Source organism: Palaemon carinicauda, chromosome 7 (assembly GCF_036898095.1).
Source record: "Palaemon carinicauda isolate YSFRI2023 chromosome 7, ASM3689809v2, whole genome shotgun sequence".
NCBI lineage: Eukaryota > Metazoa > Arthropoda > Malacostraca > Decapoda > Palaemonidae > Palaemon > Palaemon carinicauda.
The window spans coordinates 81,400,002-81,420,001 of NC_090731.1; the positions used below are offsets into that span (position 1 = coordinate 81,400,002).

At 34.5% G+C, this 20,000-nt stretch overlaps 1 protein-coding gene across 9 annotated transcripts in view; it reads left to right on the forward strand.

Moving 5' to 3' along the window:
• The window catches only part of siz (Brefeldin-resistant Arf-GEF family protein schizo), a 389,510-nt gene that overhangs the window by 83,007 nt on the left and 286,503 nt on the right, over positions 1-20,000 (forward strand). For 4 of the 9 annotated variants that reach the window (XM_068376723.1, XM_068376724.1, XM_068376725.1 and 1 more), the window contains exon 1: positions 3,037-4,705. The exons of 2 other annotated variants lie outside the window; for them this stretch is intronic. In XM_068376723.1, the coding sequence (XP_068232824.1) occupies positions 3,510-4,705 (1,196 nt within the window). In that variant the 5' untranslated portion in view covers positions 3,037-3,509. 3 more of the 9 variants (XM_068376732.1, XM_068376726.1, XM_068376728.1) reach the window with 3 other exon arrangements.

Consider the following 20,000-nt stretch of genomic DNA (forward strand, 5'->3'; position numbering starts at 1 on the left):
ACCGTTTGGTATTCTGATTACGCCCACCACTTTACCACGTCTCGCATGTGTGAGAGAGAGAGAGAGAGAGAGAGAGAGAGAGAGAGAGAGAGAGAGAGAGAGAGAGAGAGAGAGAGAGAGAGAGAGAGAGAGAAAGCGTGTCGGGATCAGCTGCCAAGAAGATCATGGTTTGTTCACTCTTTCTCGGTGACTGGTCGTCTGGGGCCACACTCACTGAGTTGTAGTCTGTCCGTGAAACTTTATTCCCTGATTAATTAAAATATACATCTCGTGGTTAAAGGGACGTCGTTAGCTTTTGTTGACTACAGTTGGCCGTAACTTTTAATTTTGTCTTCTTTGAAGTTATACAGAAATAAGGATTATGGGTTCATCGCCTTATTCGACATATTTGGAATAAAAGGACCTGCCTCTTACTGTAGGTATAGATAGATCTTAGATTCTCGGTGAATATCTACTTTCGAGAGCGAGTGTAGTAAATTTTGATTGCATAGTTTCTCTCTCTCTCTCTCTCTCTCTCTCTCTCTCTCTCTCTCTCTCTCTCTCTCTCTCTCTCTCTCTCTCTCTCTCAGAAATTATATAAATCTATTAGGTAGCAGGAAAAGAGCAGTTTTTATTGTATATATTGTTTAAAATTTATATTTTTTATCTTTTTGGCATGTGTTATTCTCAGAAAAATATGTAATCTTTCTCAGCCAAGTATGAACTTTCAACATAGAATAAAATAATGAGGTCAATAATTCTCGCATCTCATTTATTTAGTTATTTATTTATTTGACAAATAGGCCTACTGTTGGTTCTGTGAAGTATATATTGATGCTCCGAAAGAGATGTGCATAAATGGTTTCGTGCAGAATAAATGCAAAATCTTTATCTTTATCTTTGTTGGGTTATATACTGAAGTTATTCATCACATAACATAATAGAAAGGTGTTTAGGGTTGATATCTCAATGTCTATGATGATCTTATTTAAAGAGACGTCGTCCCATAGCATCGCCACTCCCGGTCCCATGTTTTGCCTACACGCATCTCTGCCCGGTGTGCCACTCATCTTAGTTGACTATCGGCCAGGTACATTATTCAATCCTTGTTCAAAAATTATCTTATCTTTTTTTTCACATCTCGGGGTCTCGGTGGTGAAGTGATATTGGAACACTGATCTAGAGGGCCTTGTGAATGTGTACATTACTGTAATTGGTTCAGGGAAATGGCTGTAGGTCCATAGTCTCTTCTTTACGGTACCCTTTTAGTTTGGTATTTTCAAATATAGCTCTTCTTTTTAGTAATCCAGATTATGTTTGTATAAATTTGAAGTTAATGATATCATATCATGGTGAAACTGAGGTGGAGATACAAACATATGAACAGACAGATATTTTGTTGGAATCAGCAATTTATGTACAAAGTCTTTGCTATGTATATTTTACTTAGTGGGTATTGATCGATCTATTCCTGATGTAGACAATGTTCAAGCAGCGCGTACTTTTGCTTGGCAACAATATACCTTAGTTGGCTTTTGTAGGGGAAATTTGATTTCCTTTTAGTGTGTTGTCATTACCGTAGATCTGTAAGACTGTCGGAATGAAAGATGGTGTAGAGATAGTGGGCTCACCATTTTCCTTCCAAGAAACAGCAGTGTACTTGTTTTTCGTGGGGTTCGGAGTTTATTTAATGTAGAGCTGCCTGTCTCGCATTTGCTAAGGCTTCCTAAAGGATGAGTTTTGTAGTGTGGTTGTCGGGCGTGGCACACTTATGCATCGTCGCCAACAGCAGCAGAGGAAGATCAGCTGTGTTCTACCACCGGCTTGCTAGCGTTCAGTAGGAATCAATACGCTTGCCTGGCCCCGCCCCACTGTATATTCGTGCGTAAGTTTGTGTGCTTGTGTGTTTGTACGAGAGAGAGAGAGAGAGAGAGAGAGAGAGAGAGAGAGAGAGAGAGAGAGAGAGAGAGAGCGAATGTTGTGAGGGCGTTCGTGTATCTGGTCCCTGAATGAGTGCACCTCCCGCCTGCGGCTGTCTTTATTTGAGGGGAGAATTGACCAGTGGAATTTCACTGGTATAAAACCGTGATATTAACATTAAATTCATTTATATTCTTTACAATGCAAAGACAATCATCTATATACTGTACGTTGGATAGTTGGACGTCGCTTTGTAGTCAGAAAACGGAGACGGATGTTTCCGAAACAGCGCCTTTTCTTTCCCCCTACGCTCTCTCTCTCTCTCTCTTCTCTCCCTCTCTCTCTCTCTCTCTCTCTCTCTCTCTCTCTCTCTCTCTCTCTCTCTCTCTCTCTCTCTCTCTCTCAACCTCACTCTACCCCAGCGCCAGCACAGCTCGCTTCTGTCTCCCGGTAGCTTAGTCAACGCTGTGTTTGCCAGACAGTTTGACGCTCATTGCTGCCGCTGGCTACTACGTTTCTGTTAGTTTGCCAGACCTCATTTGGTGGAAGTGGTGTTTGCTCCGTTTCAAGTAATATCGGAAGTGAAATTGTAATCATGACGTAAATACGATAGATGTGATAGCGACTTGTGGAAATCACGTGGTTATGAAGTGTATGTCATTGTTTACTTGAAAGCTCAAGGTAAAAGGGCAGATCAGTTGTTACGAAAGCTTGCTGCTGCTACAGGAAACTTGACTGGCTCTGTTTTCTGAGCGTCCGCCCGTTGCTGCATAATTATTCTGCAGGGTTCAATATTGCAGCTCCCCGGGTCTCTTTTGAAAACGTAAATAACAACAGCTATTTGTTATGGTGGTTGCTGCAGTGTCAATTTTTTAATAAATCTTCGAGAAAGTAGATAGAACAAGACCCGACCAGTTTGTTGTTAGATTTTTGTTTACCTGAGCTTTGCTCAAGAGAATAAACAATGAATGGGCGAGGCGCTTCATTAAGAGTCTTCGAAGTCTGAAATATCGGGCAAGGGATGCATGTGTGAGAGGAGAGGAAATTGGTCTTTTTTTTTCATTGGAAATGTGCGACCAAAATGATTTCCGTCTTGTACTAGCAGTGCCTTAGAAATAATGAGGTAATTAATGTTTGTTCGTTTTATCGAGAGAAGAAAGGGGTAGCCGTAGTCTCTTTGGCTAGGACAATGTTTAGTAATGACTAGTACTGATATTGCAGTAAGCTAAGAATGCTGGTAGTAATCCTTACGTAACATGATGATATAAAATCTGGTGTTGAAAAACTCATGTTGTGTGTAAGGTAGCGTAGTTAGAAACGACGGCATTGACAGCCCTTTCCTCTACACCCAGATTGCCCACAGGAAGTACTTTGTCCATCTAAAAACCCCCCTGACCTAGGCTAGCTTCAGTCTCGTCATTTGAAATTTTTACTCATTTTCAGTGCCTCTGATAAATTTGTCAGCTGAAGCCCTGAAGCAGGAGGCGATGCTTTAAGTGAAAAAGACAAACCATAGCTTGGCAATTAGCAGTAGCAATGTGTAACGAATAGGAGCTGTGTTTTCAATTAGTGTTTGTCGAGGTGTTTTTTTTTTTTTTTTTAACTCAGTCATGCACGTCCCTGTGGGCGTACAGCCTTGCCCATCCTGCTATGCTTACTGTGTGCCACGCCCGCCTCAGAATCAGCATGGAATACCGCCTGCGCCACCGATCCCCCGTCACGCCCATCAACCTGTGGTCCAACAGAGCCCCCGGGGGAGTCCTGGAAACAGCCCCCACCAAAGTCCACATCGCACCCAGCCACGGCCCTTGCAATTGGCGCCTCCACATCCACAGGGATGCCACCATCCTCCTTTTCCAGGTCCTCGTTTTGGGTCACTGCCTCATTCACAGCCTGCCCCCAAAATACCTCCGCATTACAATTCCCTCCCCCACCGCCAGCCGCCTCCTCCCCCTCCTCCTAATTTACCTTCGCATCTGACTCACCTATCACGTGGGCGAATCGATGGTCCCCCTCCCCCCCGCCATGCAGCTTTCCCAGCAAGTCACCCAAATGGACCTGATGTGATGGAAGGAAATCGACCCCCCCGACTCCCTGCCCCTGAGGAATCTCCTCCCCCTCCACCCCCTCCTCACGGCTCTCTTCAACATCCCTCCTGTCAAAAACAAATAAGGTGTGTCGGTCTTTCGACGGGACAGCCTCAACATTATAGTAACATTCATTCTGCGGTCATGATTCCGCAGCTCCGAGGTTTGCAGCAGCAGCAGCAGCAGCAGCAGCAGCGAGCCCATCCTCCTCCTGCTTCTCCTCGCTGTCCAAACATTGCTCATTCACAGCCGTGCTATGGCAGTGGCACTCTCTCCCTCCGGGGTGGCCCCCCTCCTTCGCCTTCACCACAGCAACAGCAACAAGCCAATGGACTCCACCTCCATCACCAGGCCCCTTCCAATCCTCAGATGACCCCTCATTCACATCCACATCCTCATCCTCATCCTCAAGGGCCAGCGCCTCTTCCTTCCCCTGGACACCCTCCCCCTTGTTATGGTCAACTTCCACCACCACGACCTCCTCCCCTACCTCCTCCTCTTCCTCCTCCTCAACCCTTTACTCAGCTGCGTTATGGGTGTTTGCCTCATACTCATCTTGTTCCTCCACCACCTCTCGCCATACAGAAGCAGCAGCAGCAGCAGTATCAACAACAACGACAACAACAACAACAGCAACAACAACAGTTATGCAGTTGTGTTTCACACAATCATCTTCATCATCATCATCACCATATCGTCGATTTTAATAATGAATACTGGTAGGTGCTTGTCCGAATGTCATTCTCCAAAGTAATAAATGTAGAGGGAAATGGCATTATCTTTCCCCGTAAGAGGGTTATGGAAAATAAGAATTGAGTTTTTGACTGGTAGGTAGATTGTTATTCGGATGATCATGGAAGTACAATAACCCCTGGAACATGAACGGCTGTTTCTTATACAGCTGGATCCTGTAGCTCCTATATTGCAGGTTTTAAGTTACCTTTTTGACACGTGATTGTCGGATTGGTTTTCCATGAAAAGGCTGAAGGAAGCGTCTCTTCTTAAAAAGTTTTTGAAAAGGTTGGTCTTTGCTAAATCAGGATGGTCCCTGAAGTGGACCCTCAGAAGTTGATCAGTCGGCAATTATTCAGTGCAATATGACGCTGCAATTTTGTTTTGTACCACATCTCAGCTTTGCATATTTGTATGATAACCATTTGGATGCGGCAGCTTCATTGTAAACCTTTTTTATGTCTGAAATGAGACCTCTTCTCTTAAAGTCACTCGGTACATATTCTGCTTGTTTGTCATTTGATTGGTAATGTTGATATTTTCCATTACGTTTATTAAAAAAAATACTTTAAAAAAACCATAATGTTAAAATAACAAGTATAAGTGTTGTAGAAAGGCACTTTACAAATTAAGCTTAATGTAAGTTATGAAAAAGCCGGTCTGTTATACTTTTTCCTACCTTCTTAATTCTTTGATTCATGTTAAAGAAATGAAATTTAGTTCGAATTTTATTCGTTAAAATAAATTAAATATGAATTATATTCTAGAAAAGAAAGGGAATGAATTAAACTGTATTCTATAAAATTATTTTCAATATGTATAGATAAATTCCTTTCAGGAGATATATATTACTGAGAAACAATACGCTAAAAAAAGAAATCTTGAAAAATGTGTACATTTGTTTTTTAGTTCATACACTTGGTAATAATGTATATAATACAAATTTGTTCTTAGCAGTTAATTTTCTTCCTATCTACACTTTATTAGATATAATTGGCTACACAAGATACATTAGAAAGAAATCAGATTCCCACATTTTTTTAGTCCATAATAATGCTGTTCTAATGTTTATATTAAAATAGTTGACGTAATATAGTGTCAGTTGTTCTGAAATTGTTAATTCGTTTTCTTGAATCGGTGATTATGACATAACCGTGGTAAAATTAAAATGCATAACAATATTTAAGTTTTAGTTTTCTCCAGAAAGTAAAGAAATAATGCTTATGTAAAACAGCAGATGTAACAAAGAAGTGGTCGATAAATACTAGTTTGGAGAGCGTCTATTCGTTTCAGACTTTCTCTAGGAAACAAACGAGCAGTAATGTTTGGCAAAAGTCGTAGATGGAAGCCAAACCAAGGTTTAAATCTGAGATTGGGCGGGGCTTAAATTAAATTTCAATAAAACGTAAACTTTTTTGTGACAATATTCGATATCCACCTCAGTAGGAAAGCACACAATCTTAGATCGATTCTAAAAGATCTCAACCAATTGATGAAGTAGTCTCATATAATATGGGGGCCAAAAGCGATCAGCTTTGCTGATGATATATAATGCATTATTCTTTTCGAGAATAGATTATGGGTAGCCCATTATACTCATCAGGATCTGTAGCTGCCTTGAAGCCTTCAGGTCTTCTCCAAATATCTCAGGTTAATGTGAAATCGGGGAACCACACTTGTCTTTATATCGAGATTTTGTTACAATGCGAAATGCTTTAAAGATCCTATCCACCAATATCTCCAAGAAAAAAATTCTCCAGTCAATATGATATATTTATAAACAATTGTGAACCACCATTGCCAATAAGAGAAAATCGGCTCTTACGATCTACAAACATCAGAAGGAACCTTATTCAACTATCTCTTACCTACATCTTGGATCATAAACAAAACAAGAATATGCTCTCATCTTTTTTATTTGTCAAAGAAATGTAGCTATACTTCAAGTTACCATAAATAACATGGGTTAGAACTTATTCAAAGGAAATGACCTCATTATGTGGAACTGATTGCTCCAAATCTTCTAAAGTAACATGCATAAGAATGATCTATTATTATAAAATTAAGAGCTCATTAACAAAATCTATTCTTGAAAGGTAAATATTAAAATATGCTGGATTCGTGCCTCTGTTAAAGTTTTTGGTAATGAAAATGAGATGTTGCTGCTAAATTAGCAATAGATATACCCAAACATGGCATTAAGCTCCCATTTAAGGCTTTTATAACCACCATAAAGCATTTCGTAATGAAATGGCAAAGTATTTTGAATAATGAATCGGTGAGTAATAAAGAAAATAAAACCAATTGTTGGGGAATCATCACAACAGAAAGATAAGGTGACGGAAGTAATTTTAGCAAGATAGTGTATTGATCATACGAAATTGACCCCTGACTTTTTAAAGAGCACACTTCATGAGACAGTTCCCAGGTGCAGTAAGTGCGGTACTATTTTAACTATGCAACATATTTTTGCGATTGTAAAGTTTTTAGAAGACAAAGATATTTATGTTTGTCTGATATTTTACCCGATTCTGAGAATTTCTGGTGGTTAAGATTTTAGCGTTCTGAAGAATCATAGGTTTTATAGAAGACATTTAAATTTTTACTTTGGAAATATTTTTATGTCTTTATTTACTTCTTACCTCTTATATTTACGATATAATTATTTTTAGTCATTAGATTTATATATATATATATATATATATATATATATATATATATATATATATATATATATATATATATATATATATATATATATATATATATTGTCAATTTCTTTCCCTAATTTATTTGGAACAGCTCTGTAAGTTTAATTTCTTCAGATTGTCATTTTATTATCAAGTTTTTCGAAGATCAAAACTCTTGTTTTGTGTATGGAGTCTAGAGGTTCAATGCCGTACTGCATATCTAAGTATTAAAAGTTGTCTCTTGAAATAGATAGAATTAAGTAAGGTAAATGACTCAGCAGGGAAGGCAGGTCCGTAAAGTAAATAGAATAAAGAGTAAAGAATGGAATAGAAAAGAAATAAAAACACAAGAAGTATTATAGGTAAAAACTGTATTCCATAAACAAACATTTTTTATAGGTTTGAACATCTGAAGTTTTGCCGGTTCAACAATACGTTTAGGAAAATCATTTCTCTATACTAAAGGAAAAAATCTTCTAGTAACTGTGTTGTATTGAAATCCACTCCAGAGAGTACAAGACAGTCATAGTTAAGTGCATACCTAGCTCTACAAAATAGATAATTTAGTCTGGCAAGATCTATTTGCAAAGGATGATAAGAATCATAGACAGATAGAATCATGTGAAGTAAGATAATTGAACGTTAGTACCAAATGAGATATATTATACCTCAAGTTTTTGTAAAGCATTATAAGATGCTAATTTGTTGGGAGACCAATTCTTTAATACACCAATGAATAAGATGGTAAAAACATCTCATCGGGAAAGACTTTTCTAAGTTCTCGAAAGGTTCGAATTTACCAATGGTTCTACAATGGAGAAAAGGTGTAGACTGGATGTGTTACTCAAAGGGGAATTTGTAATCCAATAATGGACAGAAATACCTTTATTGTGGTCAGGAAGTTCGTATGATTGGCCTTGATTTTAATGCTTCCATTGACCTATTAATCATGGAGGCCCTTTTTTCAAGCTCAAACAGTTTGGAGTGGGTGGGACTTTTCTTAGCATCATCATTTGATTTTTAAGTAAGAGATCGCAAAGAGTTGTTAATGGGCACCATAGTGAGTGCAGGAATGTGATATCTGGTGTTCATCAGGGTAGTGTTCTTGGCCCATTACTTTTCATACTATATACACATTGCATAGGGTTTGGCCTAGAAAACAAGCTCGTTGGGTATGCAGATGATGCTACTCACTTTGCATCAATTCCATCTCCTGAATGGAGATCTGGGGTTGCTGAATCTCTTAATAGAGATCTAGCCAAAATTAGTGCATGGTGCGAATTATGGGGCATAATGTTGAACCCAATCAAAACTTGAAGTATGATTGTAAGTAGTTCGAGGACAATGGCTTCTCAACATCCGGCTCTCAGCATTGATAATGTGTCTTTTACTCTGTATGGTGCTTTTACTAATTTAGGTGTGATTCTTGATCAAAAATTTACTTTTGAGAAACACATTAGGTCTGTCTTTTTCAATTGCACAAAAGATTAGCTTCTTGAAAAGTTTTTTTAAGATTTTCGGTGATTAATCTATTCTGAAGAAATGTTCTAATTCTTTCATTTTGCCTTGTTTCGAGTATTGTTCTCGTGTCTAGTTTTCTGCTGCCGAACCCCATCTTAATTTGTTGAACAGAAACTTAAAATCTATTAAATTTCTTATTCCTGATCTAGATATTAATCTGTGGCATCGTCGTTCAGTTAGTTTGTTATGCAGTTACCATAATTCTGACTATCTTTTGTATTCAGATCTTTCCGGACAGTGGCCTCCCGTTCATAATGCTAGGTATATATGCATTTAATTCTAATAGTCATGCCTTCTGCATCATAAATGTCAGGATGCCAGAAAACTTTCAATCAATCAATCAATCTGCATCATAAGTTTCGATACTACACAATATTCTAGAAGTTGTATTCCTGCTGTGACCAAGTTCTGGAATGATCTTAATCAGTTAGTTGAATCGGTCGAAACTCAAAATGTTCATACTTTCAAGGAATGTTTTTATAATGAACGGGTTGAAATAAGTTTCATCGTGTAGTTTATATATATATATATATATATATATATATATATATATATATATATATATATATATATATATATATATATATATATATATATATATATATATATATGTGTGTGTGTGTGTGTGTGTGTGTGTATGAAAGATCTATTTGAATGTTAAGTTCTTGAGATATTTTATTTTAACTTCATTAATTCTCTTGTAGTTTACTTATTTCCTTTCCTTACTGGGCTTTTTATTCGTGTTGGAGCCCTTGGTATGACCAAGAAGGGTGGTAGTTTCGCTAGTTATAATAATAATAATAATAATAATGATAATAATGATAATGACTCTTCTAGAATCTAAGAGTTGTTAAGATTTAGGTTTGCCCCCAATAATTTGCGCAGTGCAATAATTTGAGATATATATATATATATATATATATATATATATATATATATATATATATATATATATATATATATATATATATATATATATATATATATATATATATATATATATATATATATATATATATATATATATATATATATATATATATATCTGTTAAGAACTGGACTGATGCAAAGATGATCATTATCATCATTGGAAATAGACGTAATCATATTTTCAAGAGAATTGTTCCATGATCATTTGGCTGAGGAACTTGAAAGACTAGATTGCTGTAGGGACAATCATGTCGACCGATTAGCATTCATTGCAATCTGATAGTTAAAGATTGAATAATATTACCAAGAAATGATCCTCTAACTCCAAGCTTTCTGAGTTTGATGAAAGAAAGGGCCTCATGGTTATCACGATTAAACAAGATCCATCTAACGTACTTTTGGACCAGAATCTAGGGGTTTTTGTACAACTAAAAATTTTGAAAAATCCTAATTGACAAAAAGTCATTGTTGAATATTTTTGTATAACATGGAATTTAAAAAAAAAATGTAATTGACAAAATTAATTGTTTAATATATCAAAGCATATGTGGTAGTATAGAGAGGCATATATTCATGATGCATGAGTGTATTGTTCAAGCTGGTGTTAAAACATTTTGTAGAAAAATATTTTTTTTTTTTTCAACTGAAATTTTAGTGGGTTAGTTTCACATATCTTACGGTGAACACTTGTTGAAATAGGGAGGGATAGGAGAGATTGGAAATTTGATTTTTTAATGGGTTTTTTTGGCCAAGTATCCGTCAGTATAAGATAGAATGTTGAACACTGTTCTGTAAACAAATCATAATAGCTGAGATACTAACACACCAATTTAAGAAATATGTAGTCAGAGATCATTTATTTGAATATTTTTATGGAATAATGTCTGAAATGGACACTGCATGTTATGCATTTTAATTGAATAGTTTTTTCGTTTTCTCAGCATGCTTGCTGTCTTCGAATATCAGTCATATGCTTCAAAGCTGTACATCTTTGATTTGATTTATAATATCGGGCTATACAACGTTTTGTAGCGCATGTGTAGCGATGTAAGAAAGTAAGTACTCGGAGGCAATCACCCTGCCTTGCCTAACGGATAGGACTGATGTCATCTCGGGGAATCCAGAATAGTTTCTACACGTCAATAAGGGTATCCAAAACGTATATAAATCAAATGGAAATCAGTGTTAGAAAAGAATTATATATTGACTAGTGTACCCAAGCCAACAAAAAGGACTTCTAAATATTTAGATTCATATGGACGCGCATACACACTGATTCAACCCTTCTCATCCCCACCCCCACCCCCTTCTTAACTACAACCTTCTGGTTCGACAATTTGTGGGAGAGTGTGGTTTCTGAGTGTACCTCTCGAGTTAACCCCCTCTCACTAGGGTATGACTACCCCTCTCCCCCTGAGCGTGACAGGGATATATATATATATATATATATATATATATATATATATATATATATATATATATATATACATATACATATATATATATATATATATATATATATATATATATATATATATATATATATATATATATATTATTTATATATATACATATATATTATATGTGTATATATATTATATATATTTATATATTATATATATTTATATATGTATATATATATATATATATATATATATATATATATATATACATTATATATATATATATATATATATATATATATATATATATATACATATATATATATATATATATATATATATATATATATATATATATATATATATATATATATATATATACATATACATATATATACATATATATGTATATATATGCATATATATACATATATATGCATTATATATACATATATATATATACACATATATACATATATATGTATATATATACACGTATATACATATATATACATATATATGTATATATATACATATATACTGTATATACATATATATATATATATATATATATATATATATATATATATATATATATTTATATATATATATATATATATATATATATATATATATATATATATATATATATATGCATATATACACACATATATATATATTCATATATATATACATATATATATACATATATATACACATATATATATATACATATATATATATATATATATATATATATATATATATATATATATATATATATATATATATATATATATATATATATATATATACATATACATATACATAGTTAGTTAGTTAGTCAGACACTTGCTCCGCATTACATAGGGGAGATAGTTTTTATACAACTCGTGAGCTGCTAACCAATAGAAGGAGGCATTTTATTGAGTATTTACAATTATATTGCAAATCATTGACATTATGTCTAAATTCTAATCAAATTTTTTCCAGTGATGTGTTGAATCCTTTTCATTTGGTTTCATAAAGTTGAATAAATGTGAATTTTCTTTCAGATGTCCTTCCTGCATATTGTGGCTATTCTTATTTTGGTCTTGAAACACTGTGAATTATATTCATGTTTTAAATGTGCGAAAGTGTGTCAGTGAAACACATACTTTTTATGTATGGGTTTGTAAGAAGTCAGTCACTATTAACTTTGAAAAGCTCTGTAATTATTGCAATTTTTCATTTGGGTCTCAATGGCCTCCACTGCCCTACTGAATAGCCTAGGTGTATCGCAATTGGGTTTTATGGTTCAAAGCGTCCAAATCCATTACTTGAAATCACTTATTTTATCACCATTATCATTATCATCATCAATTACCCAACACTTTTGATTCCAAAGCCTGGCTGCATTTGTGACTTAGTGGTCACCTCTTACTAACTAGTAGTATACCTCTGAACCACTGAAGTACTTATATACGTACGCCTTATCGGTAAAGTATAGTCGACTGTTGAAAGCATAAGGACTGCTCTGTAAATTAAATGATAAAACAGAATACTGTGATAAAAGTAAATTAGAATAAACTGTGTACATAATATGTGTGCATTTGTCGGCTGATCTTTGATGCAACATATGCTGCAGGTATATGAGGTCTGTAGTTTTTTCCCTTTGATTATCTTGACATTGAGCGAAATTAAACTCCTTCGATTATAGTCTAATTTTAGATATTTCCTCTCCTTAGATCTGCATTGGTGTTAGTTGGGAGTGTCAAAGAAGGTTACCCGCATTCCTATTTTTACGAGTATATATTGAAGGTTTTGCAAGTGTTGCCTTCATTGACGTGTTATACCTTATTCATTTTTTACAATTTTATAGTAAACTACTTATCTTTAACTCATTTAAAAAAAAATAGAACAATAGAACATTTTCATTAACAAAAAGAACTTCTCAATATTGCTTCAAATGAAACCGTAGTTGATGTGCGGGTCACACATTCAGGACTTTAGACGTGGCCAGCCGGATGCTCGAAAAAAAAAAGAAAATGATGATAATAATGATAATAAATTCCACGTAACTTGACGATTGTTGTCACCGACCAAAAATTTAGTCTGTGATGCTCGGCGACGGGTCTTTAGTGTAATTTCCGACTTGTTGCAACGACTGACTCAGCACCGAATGGAGTCTATGTTTTTTAAACCTAGCAAACGTGCACGAAGTTGCTTGCCGGTGGTTGGATGAATGGCCCATTATCCTAATGTCAGTTTTATTTTCACAATTTCAGAACTGTGAATTAACGGTCAAAGGGCAAGTTAAAAGCTATTTTATGTATTGTTAGGTTAAATGCTAGTTGTAATAGACCTAAAAATTAAGAACTTAGAAACCAAATTACTATCAATACTTAACAATTATGAAACATCACTTACCGAAACCGTAGGTTAGGAATGTTTCAAACACACGAACTTTAATGTTTACTTTTTAACGAGATTTTTAGCACAGTCATGTCATTAGTTGAAGGAGCACCCCCTGCGTTGACGAAAGTTTGGCATAATTCCAGCAGAAAGATGAAATCTGGGTTGTGGTGCTAAAATAATCATTAAATGTTTATTTTTCATAGTGCTCATTTTATACATTTCAAAAGTACTACACTTGGAGTGGTGTTATATTTCATTTGTGTCTTAACTCTTGTCCAGAGAAGTTATGTAGGGTTTAAGATGCAGTGATAAGGAGGCCATGATCCAAGGACAATTTGATTAGATTTCGGGAGTGATTCGGTCAAAAGTCAAGGCCAAGGTCACCAAAAGATAGGGAAAAAAAAAACAATCACAAAAACTCAAAAACTTTATAACCGAATCTCATGAAATTTGGTAAGGTGATTGGCCTTGATCCAAGGACTATTTGATTAGATTTTAAGAGTGATTGGATGAAGAGGTCAAGGTCACAAAAAGGTAAAGATTTATTTGTTGCTATATCGTGGTCAGTTTTTATCCGATTTACAGGAGACTACTGTCAAAATGTGCATAATTATATTGACTATCTTGTGATATACAACATGATATAGTTATGGCATTACCATTGTTTGTATATCTATTTGTTTGTATATCTGTCTGTGTATTAGCGATTCGCTTAACTCAAAAGCTATTTGACCGAATCTCATGAAATTTGGTGCGATTAATGGCCATGATCCAAGGACAATTTGATTATATTTTAGGAGTTTTTGGGGGTGAAAAGTCAATGCCAAAGTCACGAAAAGTAAAAAACGTCTGGTTGCCATGTCAGGACCAATTTTTATGATTTACATGAACTAGTGCCAAAGTGTGCATAATTCATAATTCAGTTGCCTATATTGTGATATACAGCATGATATGGTGATGTCTTTTACTCTTGTTTATGTATTTATTTGTTTGTATGTCTATCTGTGTGTTTGTAATTCTCATAACTCAAAAGCTATTCGACCTAATCTCATGAAATATGGTGGGATGATTGTGTCAACAACAGTCGCATGGGCAAGACCAAATGGAGTATATGGAAGGTTCAGTTATCTCAGATTTGATACCATAGAGGCATAGACAGTTTTCTCTGAAGCTTGAATTGCTTCTGCTGTCACCTTAATAATTTCATTCATTGTCTTAATGCGACCCTCTGAAGTGAAACATTAAAATAATCATTCATTATTGTATTATGACTCTAGTAAGCCAACTGACATCATCATGTCTCTGCCTAGTGCTTTGATCTGTATCGTCTCTTGTGGCCATGTCTGAAGTGGGTGAAATAGATAGTGAAGCACCTGTTCGATAGCCGATTTTAAGCTGAACAATGGTGGTTGTAAGTGGTGCTTACAGACGAAAACATCCACAACCCCACCTCGCAAACATTTCCACCAGGGATGCTTTTCTAGAATAGTTTTTTGTTCTTAGGCAGTATAGAATGTTCAGTTATGTGCAATAAATACGTTTTGGTTAATTTCAAATCACTAATGATATTATGATGCTAAAAATCTAGCTAGAAATTAAACAAAATTCAAATATTCGGAACACATTTCTAGTCTATATTGTTCCATAACATAAATATATATGATGATTCGACATGTAAGTTCTTTTGCAACTGGTTTTTGCTTAATATTACATTATTTAGCTCTTAACTTACTCTGTGACCACGAATCATAATTTTGCAAGTGTGAAAACAGAACTGAGACTCGGACAACAGAGCATTCATCCAATCAGCGATGAGCAGCTAACTGCAAGTTTTTCAGGATGAAGATAATCGACTTATAGTCTGTGTTTTCTCTGCGATCATCTACAGTTGCGGTTTAACATTGAAAATAACAGTAATTCCTGTTGAATTACGTAAAGGGAGATTTTTCTTAAATAAGCTTTTAAATGAATCATGGATATGATACATGATTATTCCATAACATCAATCTACGCACATTATATGATTTATTTAATTGAAAGAATAAGAAGTATTTTTTAAAGATAGACCTGCTGCTATTTCAATTAAATCAAAATACTATAATTTATTTTCTACTTTCGTTTCTTAACAGGTTTCGAAGAAATGACAATTTCCTTTCTTTATTGCAAAGGCTGAACATTGATGAATTAAACAAGATTAAAATAAGTCATGAATACACAGGCTCACACACGTATGGATAATGACCAATTTTGAATTTTGTCATGTAGTTTGTGCAAGCATAGTAAATTAGGTGAAATTTGGGTGTTATTGTATAAAACTGCCCTGTTATTCTGATGGATCCAAGTCTTCGATGGGTGCTGGTTGTGTTGCATTATCCTCAGATAGGAAAAGTTAGTCCTCATTCTTAATTAAAGAGTTAGTATTTACAACGGAAATAGTAGATAGTTTACAAACAAACAACGTTGCTGAAATTATTGAAACTATCCTAAATCCTAAATATATAATTCAATCTGATTTGAGAAGTACCACAAAAGCGTTCAAGGGTTATGGCTTACCCAAAAGAACCACGTGGTATTAAAAATTAAAGAGTACTCTAGAACTATATTTTCAAGGACTAAACATTGAAATAATAGTCATGTTCATCAAGTAATTTTGCTTATTTTTTGTGGAGGGTATGAAAAATATACCTTTATGGAGACTATTGTATAAGCAATAAAAAAAGTTTCCCATTGCATTGACACTTACAGTCCTATCTTGGATTTTACAAAATAGCAGCTGTAAAAAAAATATTCTTCTATTTTTCAGCTATTAAATGACTTCGAAATATGATTTTGGCATCTAAACCACCATTTTCAGGGCAAAGGAATCCAGTGGTATCAAAATGAATAAGCCAGATTTAACAACAAACTTATTTGACTGAAATATTCCATTTTATTGAACGTTTGACAACTGCTATGGCATGAATATAACATTAAGTTATTGTCCATTAAGCACCAACTTTCTCGTGACAAAAAGGAGATTGATCAATATGGCTTCATTGGTAACGTCTTTGCCTGGTAATAGCCAGACGGGGGTTCGAGTCCCACTTAAACTCGTTAGTTCCTTTAGTGTCTGCAACCTTACATTCCTTGTGAGCTAAGAATTGGAGTTTTGGGGTTCTTGGGCACTGATCATATGTATAGTGTATAGTGTGTGTTCTTGTACATCTTTGGAGTTATCGTTGGACCTCGACATAGTTACCATCAAGCACACTGGCCCTCTCCTCTACTTTATCCTGCACACACTGTTAGGAGTCTATAACTATATCCTTTTCAACATCAGACTGCTACATTATACATTGTTACCAGTTGGTAGACTCCTGACCTTATCATGTAACTTCTTCAGCAGCTGGTTTTTTTACATTCATGTTTGGAGCCTACAAAAAGAAAAGATAAGTAGCATTATAAAAAAGCCACCACCAACTTAATTTGTAGGGTACAGTAAACTGTTAAACATACGGTACATAACATAGGCCTACTGCAGTCATCAGATCAGTAGATAAACATGTCTTTGTGGCCGATGCCTAGTATGCCTTTTTTTTTTTTTTTTTTTTTTTTTTTTTTGCAAAAACTGCTGTAACAAATATCTCAACATATCTGCAACTATGAATATTGAATTTTATGTCCTTATAAATGGTTGTTTAGCTATCAAAATAAAGCTCCATGTTATTTAGATGTTCAGATATTGAGGAAAACATTTTTCACGGCAGTCATATTGCAACATTCAAGATGGCGGCATATGGGACTCTGGGCAAATGGAAACATTGTTTTCTGATTGCTTATACTATCATGTTTCCGGAAAGGTATAGCTTTCATACTCACCTAAAAATCTAAAGAATTAAAATCCAAACACAGTGAACCTGATTATATGGTGCTTCTTTTGGCTTTAAACTCCCATTTGAACCATATGTAAGTGCAATTAAGCACTTTGTAATGAAATTACAGATTATTGAATATTGAACCTGACAGCAATAAGTTTATATAAATCAAACTCATTGTTTCTTCATGGGAATAATTAACCCAGACACAAAAAAGAGCTGAAGTAATATTAACAAGATTGTGAATTGGTCATACGAGATTCACTCGTGAATTTTCAATAGGCACTCCACAAGGAGTTGTTCTCAAATACAATAACTGTGAAACATCTTTAACAGTTAAATATATTTCATAAAAATGCTAAACTCTTAAAAGGACATTTTATCGAATGCAGAGAGTTTCTGGGTTTCTCTGATTTCCCTTTATGTATACAATGATTTTATTTAAATTTCCTTCCAAAAAATCTTTGGTTGATATATCATGTGATGAACTGATTTACTTGCTTCAGTCCAGACTTGGCAGCGATGAGAAAGAGAGGGAAGGGTTCAGCGTACCTTCCATCTTGCTGAAAACTTTAAATCAATCAATCAATCCATCTTGGTGCAACCCAAGCAGCGTACTGCATTGTAGAGGCGTTACTTAAAGGTCTTTACAGTGTCCTTTTGGCTAAAGATTCTTGCAGCGTCTTTTCAGTCCCCCCTTGGCTACATTTAAGTACTTGTAGCCTCGTACTATTTCTTAACGCTTTCTTCATACAGCAACTGCTTCCTTCTGTATTAATGGACTCGCGTATTCTGTTTATTTGGTGCTATAATAAGTAATGTCGACAGTTTTATTATTTTACTTTGAGTATTACTCATTATTTTATTAGTATCAAGCCATTTCTGCATAGCCATTCAATTGTCAATGTATGTTGTTGGTAAACACTTTGGAAGAGCTGTCTGACGATGCCCTATCCTAAGATACTTGTAATGTTATTGCCAAGAAGAGTTGACATCTGTTTGAGAACTGCGCTTTTAGCAGGGTTGTTTTGATTTAAATCAAGTGATTAAGATATATGTAAATCAGAGTAAAAACTCATGATTTAAATCAAAATGAAATATACTGTTAGAAATTACCTTGGAAAGAAAACTTCCAAAACTAGTTAATATTCATAAGTATTGCAACAAATGAATAAAATCTTAGTTAATAGCTTTAACATTTCGAGTAAACTTAGTGTTCTTGAATATTGAAGTTGATGTTGCAATTATATAAATTATAAAGGTTTTTATTATTTTTAACAGCGTTGTTAGGAATTAAAAATTCTGTTGTTAGTACAGTACTCACATGGAGAAGTTCTAAATATGTTTTTAGTTTTAGTTTTTACTGTGTTCTTTGTTAAAATAAAACTGCCGTATATTCGTATTTTTGTTTAATTGCAGTTCGCTTATTTTTGTGTATTTATGTACTGGTTACTATAACTTGTCTGCTCCGATTAAAGCATTTGCCTGAATTTTGGTTATTAAGAGAAAAACTCATCTTGAGTAATGTATATTAAACTGTGGTTTCATTTAACATAGATCAAGTTCAGTACCGGAAAATACCCTCCTAAGACTGAAACAGCAGCCAATAGTACCATTGAAAAAAAACAACAATCATTTGAATCAAGAAAATTGATTTAAATAAAAAAAGATTATGTAAATCAAATGGATCTTCTTCTTCTTCTTCTTCTTCTTCTTCTTCTTCTTCTTCTTCTTCTTCTTCTTCTTCTTCTTCTTCTTCTTCTTTTTTTGTAAAAGAAAAAAATCATGATTTTCAGACTACATTGCTAATGCTGATAATTTACGCAATATTAATGATATTGTCCTCTCTAATAAAATAAAATACACTTAAAATATTGTTTGAAACAGTCAAATATCAAGACATTGCTCACTTGGGCAATATGTTTTGAGCAAAGAGCTGAAGAAAATTCCAAAACTACGATGGAAAGAAATTATATGGAACCGAAAGTGTTGCTGCCATCACCACGAACGTTATGTATGCTATCGTTTGTATATCCGTGTGGCTACCAGCTGTCGTCCTATCCTATTTATCGTGCAGAATCACAAAGCAGGACTTCACAACTGACCCGTCCTCCAGCTGTCGGTCAATTTGACCAGTGTCTATATGCTAAACATGTTGCACAGAAGTGTCGCTCCCGTTTGAGAACCTCTGAAGATGGGGGATGGGGAACATTTCTCTCCCTCCCCCGTCAAAAAATAAAAAGTTCAGCAAATATTGGTGAAAACACTAGCAGAACATAATTACGTTCCCACAAAAAAAAAAAAAAAAAAAAAAAAGGTTAATGAAACAAAATTTACCATTATTTATATTTTTAATATGATTTTATTTACGAATGAAAATAAGATTTTATTTTTTTTTTCTATTGAAAGTGTTTGAGTATTTTTGTCTTAATTGTACTTAATGACCTTATCAGGGTCCAGTTCCTGGGCAATTTCCTAAATGAAAAT